The sequence below is a fragment of the Anopheles marshallii genome, chromosome 3 (assembly GCF_943734725.1).
Source record: "Anopheles marshallii chromosome 3, idAnoMarsDA_429_01, whole genome shotgun sequence".
NCBI classification, from domain to species: domain Eukaryota; kingdom Metazoa; phylum Arthropoda; class Insecta; order Diptera; family Culicidae; genus Anopheles; species Anopheles marshallii.
In genome coordinates this window covers 41,063,765-41,074,785 of record NC_071327.1, presented here as the reverse complement: position 1 = coordinate 41,074,785, position 11,021 = coordinate 41,063,765, and the positions used below count along the sequence as shown (strand labels likewise).

At 34.5% G+C, this 11,021-nt stretch overlaps 2 protein-coding genes across 2 annotated transcripts; both read right to left on the bottom strand.

Annotated features, from left to right (window-relative positions):
• Nucleotides 1–782, bottom strand: LOC128712101 (PITH domain-containing protein GA19395). Its single transcript, XM_053806997.1, has 3 exons — nucleotides 588–782; nucleotides 297–523; nucleotides 1–211 (listed from the first exon to the last, which is right to left on the bottom strand). Exons 1-3 carry the CDS (start codon nucleotides 780–782, stop codon nucleotides 1–3), a joined length of 633 nt encoding a protein of 210 aa, XP_053662972.1.
• A 3,406-nt stretch (nucleotides 783–4,188) lies between these two features.
• Nucleotides 4,189–10,573, bottom strand: LOC128715347 (GTPase-activating protein skywalker). The gene is made up of 10 exons (XM_053810229.1): nucleotides 10,411–10,573; nucleotides 9,017–9,219; nucleotides 8,703–8,907; nucleotides 7,319–7,443; nucleotides 6,925–7,256; nucleotides 6,675–6,843; nucleotides 5,456–5,542; nucleotides 4,695–4,853; nucleotides 4,399–4,619; nucleotides 4,189–4,330 (listed from the first exon to the last, which is right to left on the bottom strand). Exons 1-10 carry the CDS (start codon nucleotides 10,571–10,573, stop codon nucleotides 4,189–4,191), a joined length of 1,806 nt encoding a protein of 601 aa, XP_053666204.1.
• Between the last annotated feature and the right edge of the window lie 448 nt (nucleotides 10,574–11,021).

The window sequence follows — 11,021 nt, the reverse complement described above, 5'->3', positions numbered from 1 at the left end:
TTATTGAATTTGATGATTAACGGAATCAAACACATCATTTTTGTGATCCGAAACGTTGGGACGTGCCTCGTAAGTGCAAATTGTAACACCGTGATGATGTGCTTCACTAAATTCTCCCTTCAGTCCTATGTAATAAACGGTGGTACTATCGCTTCCATAATTGGTAGGAATATGTAATGAAAGGTGATGCACGTTTGCAAATGTTACTACTCTAAGGTACGAAAAGAGAGTAAAATGATTGCGATCAATAATTTAGACCGACCTTTGTCTACACACTCCATTGTAAATGTACTTACTTCGTAGAATATTCTATCACACCATTTGCATCCCTCTCCAATGCAAATTCTTGATCGGCTGTTGCAGCCGTATCGTCGAAGGTCATTTTAGGGCGATTCTTGAACAGACGCATTTTCTTTGGATGTGATTCATCATCCGCCCCTATGATGATGATTCCTTTTAGTTTCACATTACCGGTGAATGGTATGTTAAATAACAGCTCCTCATCAGCATCGCTTTTTACGAACTGGAAATGTATTAATACAAATTGGCCTTAATGTACTATTCTATTTTTTAACTTTAATGTGTACCTTGTCATGGCTCAAACGTTCATTATACGGCTTGAATACAGTTTTTCCGGATCCTTCCAGCTCCTCGTTCAAGCATTCTACATTGTGCATATCAATTTTCTCGTATAAGCTGTAGTGTATACCTATTTCCAGTTCATTTTCAATTCCCAAAGCTTCGTGTCCGCAACCACCACCATGCGAATGTCCATGCGACATTATTAACTAGTCCAAAATATCTATTTTTCGCAACAATTTCACCACAAAACTAGAAGCGCTCCTCTCGAAACATAAACAACCATTAGAAGAATAGAAGATGACAGTTTAAAATTGACCTTTGTTTACATTCTGGCTGTCACTGAGGATTTCGTTTATGCTCGGGATTGAGTTATCGTTGAACACGCTTTCGCAGAAAGCGATTCAGTCCGATCACGCACTAAATAAGCACCATTGAAATATCGATTTCAATAAAGTTTATACCTTGAATAAAATGAATATAAATTTTACAAAACCCGATTTTCTTCGTCCGTACTGCGTAAGTTTAGTACAATATTAAATACTTATCAGATATCTTTTAGGGGCCTTGGCTAGTTCCAGGCGTCCTTTAAATCGGCCAATCAAATCAATCTACACATACATGCAGGACCTTCAATATCTCTATTTCTATTATTTCTATTCAATCACTGTTTGATATTTTCTTTCCGAACACGATTAAATGATTTTTGTTAGCCAAATAGTTACTGTAAAGATAAGCGTGTAATTACGTATATGCGTTCGTAAATATACGTAATTGTTCAAATTTCAGACTCATTCAATCAAGAAAGTGCACTCTGCATAGAATAATTCGGATGTGGTAAAAACTCACCGGTAAAATTAAACGCAATTGCTTGTATTGTTCATGAATGTAAATGTTTTGTTTGCCTATCTCACTTTTCTATATTCGTCAAGCTAGAACGATCATATAAATAACGTTTTCGAATAAGCATAACAATATACAAATTATACAACGTTTAAAATAATCATCCGTAAGCAATAATACATAACCATAATTAGTAAAGGCATTACAAAATTATGTATAGAGTAGTATGTATATCATCACAATGTTTTACGTTTTACTACCACTAACAACACGTTCAAATAAGTCGTCTAATTATATTCCTGAAACCAATATAACTTATATTCAAAGGATCATATTAATTATGTAATCGACTATAATAAATTACATGAATAAGTCGACTTTACAAAAACATATTGTTTTATTCGGTATGCTGTTGTTGAATGCAATAGATTCCATAGTACGTAATGTGCACGCTCACTGCGAATCTATTGTATGAAGGTTACTCAAACGCTCATATACTTTGATGATTTTTAAACACAAAATGAATCTTTCCAAAACACACGCCGAAAGAATATTAATCATGATAATATAGGATTTTTTTATATTGCAGTAGTTCCTACTATGTTAGCACAAGCAAGCTTCAAATATTCAGCAGAAAAAATACCAAATCATATCGAATTTGGTCGAATACACACATTTGGTCGTGTCACAAACTAGTGATCTAGTTAATTTCTTGAGACTCTTAACTTGCATCTAGCCTAACATTAATATGTTGCAACAATACATGTTCCTCCACAGGAAATAGGCGGAAAGCTACATAAAACACACACGCACATTTATACACACACTGCTAGACATGTAACTTTCAACTGTTGCATTTGATTTCATTTCCGATTCTTTTGTTGGTTAATGCGGTATAATGTTTACCGGTGTTTGATTTTGTCTCCTTCATTATACATACGATTTCTAAATTAAACGCACATTAAGCATAAACAAAACACTCAATTGTTCATCACGATTGACCATAAAACGTTGGATGTAAACTTCAACGTGTTGTAAGTTTGGCTGTTGGTATCTTTACAGTTCTAATTCATTGTTGATTTTATTCGTTTTTTATATTTTGTAAGCTTTATATTGTTGACATATCATACGTTTCAATACAACATTTATACAAATGTACGATGCTAGAATAAATTAATTTGTCTTACATATTTATCATTTTATTTGTTCATTTTAATGCAAAGGAAGAATCTAAATTTTTTTTCAGATTTTTTTTGAAAACTTTTTCGAACAAATTTGCATTATCCTTATCGTGTTATCCCAACAGGGAAGAATCAAATATCTCTCTATTCGATGCATCATTCTTATAGCCATATTTAACTTTTCAGTTTTTCAAACAAATTATTTTGTTAAAATATTCATCACTCGAACTTAAACATTCTCCAAGTCCTCACACGTGTCAACAACAGTTTTGTAAAAAAATAATCGCACCTTGGTCGATAATGATAGCCGCTCTCTAGAAATGTGTTTTGTCCAATTGGAATGTAATTCCTTTGCTCTTTTAACGACAACAAATGTAACAAAACCGCGCATTATTAAAACGTGTACCGTCAGATGAAAATAAAAAATTCTATGCAGTTTCTTTGTTCTGGAAATATTTCCAACGTTTGAGGAGTTTAATTGAACATAATAGACAATAAGCATGAATGTAATATGAGCATAAAGCAGTTAGTTTAGCAGTTAGATAGTTTCCGTCAGTTACTTTTACTGGAGTTAAACAACCAAGCTTGATCATAACGCCAATGCTATGATGAAACCAGAAAATACAAAAAAGATTTCTATTTTGACGATTTTGAATGTATTAAAAGAAAACGATGAAGTAAAACGGCGACAGTGAGTTGCACGAATGAAAGAGCTCAAGCTTTGCAACGCTTGGATATGTTAAGAACATCTACAGACAATTCGTTAATTCGTTGTTTTGTGAAATGCTTTGTTCGTATTGTTACTCATGTGCTTAAGTCACATACATGTTGAACATATTAATTAAATCATTAAGAAATTTAACAAGCACAACAAATATTCTGCAAATATGTACAAATTGGTACCACCTTGTAGTAACAAACAATAAAAAAAAACAAAATGGCTATATCCTCGAAAAAACATAACACAGGTTCATACATACAATCTTTTAAATGGCGATATTGAACAAACATTTTGTATTGGATATGACATACAATCCCCAATAGCACCTGCACAGAGTTATATCGAAGATGCATTATTACACTTTCAATCCATTTTGCGACATTACATACTTAAATTAGTTAACTCCGTCATCTTCTTGCCTACTCGCTTAAACTAGCCAGTCAAACTAAAAAAAACGATAATAATACGTTACGCTTATATTTGTTCGTCATTGCCACTGTCCTACCAAACCATAACGCTGAGGATGAAATACAAAGTATGAAACCACTTGTAGTTGATTTATGCAATCTAGATGTTTTGCAAATATTCCGAGTATTGTATGAAAATGGCAAAATGATAGATAACAATGCGTACGTTTCGTGCATGACTGAGGATTGATTATCAATATGCTGAAATTTGCCAAAAGGTTACTTCTATATTTTGCTCACATTCCATGAGAGTCAAAGAACACAATAATGAAATCAACGAGATCTACCAGCAAAAATCGAGTTTTGGTTTCAGCTTCAAATACAGTCTAAACTAATACGGATTTTTGAATGTGAATTAAACGCACGTTCCATCAAGATACACATCTTAAGAGGGTGTTTAAGCCCCTACAAAACCGTACACCTCCAGCACTCGTATCTCAAAATCGCCAGAGGCGCAAAGCGGTGGGTTGTTGAATGTTTGGCAGCGATCGGTTTTGCCAAAGCGTATGTTTTCATCCATCCAGATAGCCTGTCCCTCACTGCAAAGTAAACCACAATCTAATGTAACCGGTTGCTGGTGTATATCATACATTAGTACATCACTTACCCGCCACCGATAGTAATCATCTTTGAATCGGCAGCCATAAAGAGTTCTGATGCATGACCCAATCCTGTATCGCCCTCAATCCCAACCCAAGGATATTTGGCGCGCTCAGGATAAAGGGAAAAAAGGAACGTTTCTCCCGTTCCGAAGTAAGCCTGACGTTGTCCACGGTCATCTTTTAAATTACGCTCAAACCATCGAGATGAACAGTAAGCACCGAACACCTGGAATAGAAATAATTAAGACACCATCATCAAATCACCAACAGATCGCTTTGAACCTAGTTAAACTATACTTACTTCGTTGTTACACGTTTTAATCATTAGCAGTGTTGGTTCATGTTGTTCCACCCGAACGTAAAACGTTGTCAAAGAACATCCGTGTTCTTCAGTGGTGTATAATAGCTCGGGCTGATACATTGTTATTCTTACTGGCAGCCAAGACCAGAGCGTAAACAGCTATCGAATGTATAAAACACAATATTAGAGCCCTTTTTATTTATGCGCATCAATTTTAATGATTGTACAGGTCATTTTACACGTAAGGTTATTGCATTCTATCCCAAAATTAAACAGCCAAATTGGCATACACATGACACGAATGATTCAACAAGCATGCAGCTTTTGAATAAAATTTAATATAACAGCAAAATGTTATTAAATGAAGTTAAACAATGGCTATATTTTAAGTCAAATAAATGTTGGTTAACTTGGTTAAACCTGGTTAACTCATGATAACAATTACACAGATAAAAATAAATTATACATATGGGCGATTTTAAAATTTTGTACAAAAAAAAAATAGTTGTACAATCAATTGAATAAAAATCACAATTACCAAGCCGTTATAACGCAAACAATTCATATTAAAGACAAAATATACGTAAAATCTGCTTGAAAGTAAAGCTTGTATGTTACCATTTATAAAAACGAAACGCATTTATAAAAACGAAAAACTCTTAAAATGTTTCTTCATACAAAATTATCCAATATCTAATAACAAAACATAACACTATTTATATCTTATTAAGACACGCTTAAACCGGATGTCATTGACTTACTGCGTCTTGATCACAAATTTTGCTTTTTATTGCTTGAATTGGAAACACTCCCATAGACAACACTCGTACGTCAGGAGAATGAGCTCCCTTACCATTGGAAAACACGTAAATTACATGTAATTCATCCAATAATTGTAACCCATTATAAGTTTTTGTTATAACCCCATAATAGAATAAATCCCAAATGAGTTAAACATATTTCGTGATTATAGGATTTTCAAACATTATTTTCCACATCGGTTCGTAATGCAGGCATCAATCGAATCCATATATGCAGCATGAATAAAAATAAAATAAAATTGTAATTCAATTGTACATGGCAGTAAAGAATTCAGCTAATCAAAATTAAATTCTTACACTAAAGATTGCGTTGCAGTGTATACGTAACGAGTTATTCGCCAATGTTTAACGTATTTAAAATATGTATATATATTCTCTGTATAATAAACTATGATTTGATGGCAAAATACAATTCGTCTTACTTTAAACATGCATTAGATCTCCCATGATAAGTTCAAATAGAATATAATGCTAAGTTAACGTGGGTATACTGATTTTACAACTGATATTTCCGAAAATAGCACATGGTATTAAAATGAGTATTACGTTTTAGGACGACAACAACACTAGATGTAATATTGCATCCATCCACATATTGTACAACAATCAACCAAGAAACATTAACATTCAAATGTAATAATATCCTTGCCATACCATTGCCCGACAGGTATCTAAACCTTCTCGATATTTCTGTGCTTTTCGATTATTGCCAAATCAAAGAAGACACGAGTCGCAAACGTTTAATGCATTTTGTCCCATCCCAAAAGCATAGCACCGGGTAAAATCATTGGAAACAAAGAAAAGAAAGAAATATTTCAATGTTTGCAGTTGATGTAGCAGTAATTTAAAAAAAGGTCCTCGCGTAGAAACGCACAAGCAATCCTAACCGTTAGTATCAAACATTCGTTTAGGTCTGGTAACAAGAAAAACTCAATCGTGTAAATTTGCCAATTCGTTTAATTTTAACTGCCAGATCAGTAGTCGTGAATAGATAAATCATCACATTTTAAGTTGAGTTGCGTTAGTCATCGATATACTGTTCTGCACCATAATGTGCATTTGTTTGTATACAACTTTATACCTTGCTTAACAAAACTGAACAAAATTGAGTGTTGTTACTGTCGGTCATGATAATCATAATAACACAATCTACACTTACCTCCCGAATTGTAAGGGTGTGAGACATCATTTGTACGTTGATCTGGGATTGACTCGTTGGTAAATTATCGCTAGAACGTGATCTTACCATTTGCTTCGGCCCGCTTAGTACTGACTTACTTTTTAGTAGCATTTCAGTCTTCAAAAAAACCCTAGATATGTACGTTGAACTGAAAATAAATAGCACTAATTAGTACATACATAGAAACGAAGCACTATTCAAATATTTATATGTAATCAAATCATCTTACCTAAGCGCTCTTATACTAAAAGCCGTCCGTAGTAGCTTCGCTGGCGAGACTGGTATGTTTTTGCAGAACTTTGGAAGGGCATTATCGATGTCATTTTTTATCGCATCCGCGTCCCAATCAGAATTACTGGCGGTAACGTGCTTATGGAAAAGTATCAATATCGCCAACGACACACGGTAGAACACCTTGATACCCTCATGGAAAAAGCAATCCATCACCCGTACCAGATGCGGAAAAGGTAAGCCACCTAGTATCCACCAACACCAATCCATGAAGATTGATTCCGGCTTCTGTCCGTTGCACATTGTAGATAGATAATTAACAGCTGATTTCTACAATAAAAAAAAAATTGTTATATCATATGAAACCGCCTACAAGCCAACTTCGTACCTACCGCATGTTTTTTGGCAATTTGCATCACAGTCTTCCAGGTGACTTCGTAAAGTAACTTCGTTTGAGTAATAAAAACTTTCTCTTTGGGAGCCACTAGGCTCGCCATACAGTGGTAGCTTTCTTCCTCTAAAATAAAACGAGATAAAGAAAATAGTAAATTTGTTAACAATAGCATGGCCATAAAGCATTTGTTACAGCGTCGAAATGATTACTTAACTACATATAGGTATTCTTCATCTTTCGTCACTGAAAACCTAAACTCAAACATAAACATAAAAAATCTGCTCAGATCATATCGATTCTTTTGATATTTCTATTCGTAATTGAACAGTTGATGACTAAGATTAAGGGAACAAGCGTTGTTGATGTTTGAAATACGTTTTATCAAACGGTCACAAGCCAAATAATCTTTAAGCCATACCACCAACTAATTGTATCACGATTGAATCATACCAAATAATCAATTGCAACTTTATCTCCAATATCCATGATTGAGGTTAGCATTAAACACTGGCGTGTGATTTAACATGCAATAATAAATCTGTGCTATCAGTTGTTAAAACGGCACTTTATCGATGGAGCCAGAGGATTATTGCAACACAGTGATTACATCGATTGAATTACAATCAACGTAAATAAGGAAAAAAATTATTTCATGACGCTTTTTATAGCCATTCAAGGTCTAACATTCATAGAAACTCAAAAATACTTTTCTTAGAAATAAAAATCATATTGCAGAAAAAGAACTATCACAACTAATGTTAAGTCATTTTTAAGAGAAAATACGGAATGCTCAAAGAATCCAAGTTCATTAAAAAAATCACTTCCTTTTTTGACGACATTAAATATTCTGTATCTTCAAATATGACGTTAACCGAACTGAATATTCATAAGACGTAGAATTGTGTCAAACAAAACGACTGCTCGCAAAGTAGCAACATAGAGCATCGTGTGATTCGTGTCATGAGATAATTGGACACTCACGACGGTCGCTAAATGACTGGAAGTACATGAAATAGAATACGAGTTATGACGCGTTTTAATAAATGAGGTTTGCTTATAACAGTCTTGTTGGTATTTTTTTAATAAACATGTCATAACATTCAATCACCACCTTTCGATTTCATTGCGTTAAATGGTTGGAGTTTTCTTAGCATACCGAACTATTTGCCACACTAGTTCTAAAAAACAGATTAAAAGTAATAATAAGTAATAATAAACGCTGTATGAGTGCGCTTCGTAAAGCAGATTCTGTTGTATGTCGTATGTTGTATGCATATATATGTAGATATTGACTACAAAGGACTCATAATTTCAATATAAGATTAGGTACAATTCGGTTTCAAATTTCCCCAAACCAGAAAGTCATATTTAAGAGCACTTACCGGACATAAAGTGTAACAAAATGGAAGTAATAGGGTAGAGCGTAGGGCTGTAGGTGATATCTGGACAGGCATAACCAAGCACACTAACTACGCGATCAGCCACCGCTCGACCTTTCCGCGTTAGATGATAGGGCAGACAGTGCGTTGAATCGACGAACGGTGGGAGCATTATAGGTTTCTCGGGCAGTTCGGTTGTACCAAAAACCTATCAAATAATAGAATTATAAATATTAGTTTAAGATAACAGATTTCATTACCTCTTACGGAGAGGGCTGCGAGCCAGTCAAAGCGGGGAAATATGCTGTACTACGCACCTGATTCACCATATCCCAGTAGAATCCGTCCAGCATCGTTTTGCCAACGTGATGTTGAGCACACAACGCGGGCCATAGCTGCGAACGAATCGGTGAATTGGTGGGCCATGAATTTTCTCTTAACACTATCTTTGCCTCTCGCTTTTTCCCCTGCTGTATGAGTGCCTGCACGTCTTGGAACGACTTCAAGTTCGGCTTTTTTCCTAAAAATATAACAATAAATAATCAATATTGATGCGTCCTATTATTTTGATTAAAGTTAAGTAGACAAAGAAACCGGACCGGTGAGAGCACCGATACCTAACCAGACCAGTCCTTCGAACGCGGCACTGACTATCCCGCTATGAGTAAATACCATCAAGAATATTCAGAAATTTCCTGAGGTTGTAATGCCACAAAGGAAATGGAGGAAAAATTTTCTAATTTTCTGAAGGAAATATACATAAAGAAGCAACAAAATTGAACTATTGAAGGAAATATACAGTACTTTTAATGCAGTTGGTAGTTGTTTATATTTTTTCCTTTACTTTTTAATGGCTTTACGAACACCGGTTATTCATTTATTGCTACGTTCGCCTATTCTGGTAAGCTTAGCTTCTCAACCTATGACATTAGTTTAGATTAGATTAGCTTTAGACTGAATGTCACGGAAAGATTCTGTGGAACTTTTAGTTTATCGCATGCCACTAAATAACAAATTGGTTTGAGTATTTTGAGAAGAGTAATTCTTATGACTTTTTAGTTAGGAGTAGTTATTTAAATAAGGAATCGGCTCTCAAAAGATTTATAATTCCTTAGAGCAACGATAGATCATGCCCCTTGAAAGTCTAAAGATGTAGTCGTGCCAGTCTTTGGCAACAGATGAGCGGTGGGTGTTACATGATTCAAATATTGGTTGATACTTGAATCTTAGAATAATCCTTAGTCTTTAAAATAGAGATTCAAATTTATTTATTCAGTTGAACGATTCATTCAGATTCATGAATCTGGATCAGAATAATCCAATACTAGAGCAGAGCTATCGCAATGAGAAATTAAAATTGAATAATATTCATTCAATTAGATAAACATTTATGTGAACAAATAAATATACTATTATTTTATAATACATGAATGCGACTTTTACATTTTCAGTAACGTCAAAACTTTTAAAAATGTATGTTCAAGAAATCCTTTGAATCTATTAAACAGATATTTCATATGATTGGTGTTTCGTTTTTTATTAGGCCTAAAAAAACTAATAATACCATGGAAAGTCTGCCAATAGCTATGCATTGAGAAATGACCACCCAACGACTTAATTCACTTGATGAAACTACTGCGTCTGTCACTGTGCAAACGCAAGATAAGATTATACACATAATAAATTGTTGAAATGACACACAAATTCCTACCTTTCGCTCGTAATAGTTGTATGTTGAAACACGTACATTTGGTAAGTTTGGAAGATTGCAAATATTGAAGCTCTAGGTACAAATCACAATCTGGGTCAATGTACACCGAGGCCCGTTTGCTCAGATTTTCTAACGATATCCCTTCCGGTGTTTTTGCAACCATTCTGACAAAATCACACTTTATCCACTCTCTATTTTTCCGTCGTTTATCCCTTTTATTGCAATCGCGATTGAGCTATTGTTTGTTTCCTTTCTCAAAAGGACAATAGTGCTAACCTAGCAGCTCAAACATACTTCAATTCTTTCAACTCTCAGAGTCACTTAATAATGTATTGCTATAAGTTTATGGTGCCGCCGAAGAATTCAGTACAGGTCGATCGGTTAAGCTCAGGAAAAGCACGTCACTTCACATCATCACACTGTCGGAAGTAATCACAAACGATTAATGTACAAGCATTATTGACTACTCCGCACATTACACAATTAGGAGATGTTTAAAGATGTAAGACGTTACACAAGTAGTACATTACACTAAATAACCACAAATACAGGGATCTCTTTTTTCATCAATAAAATATGCCTTTTATCCCATTCCGTATTGCAGTATTTGC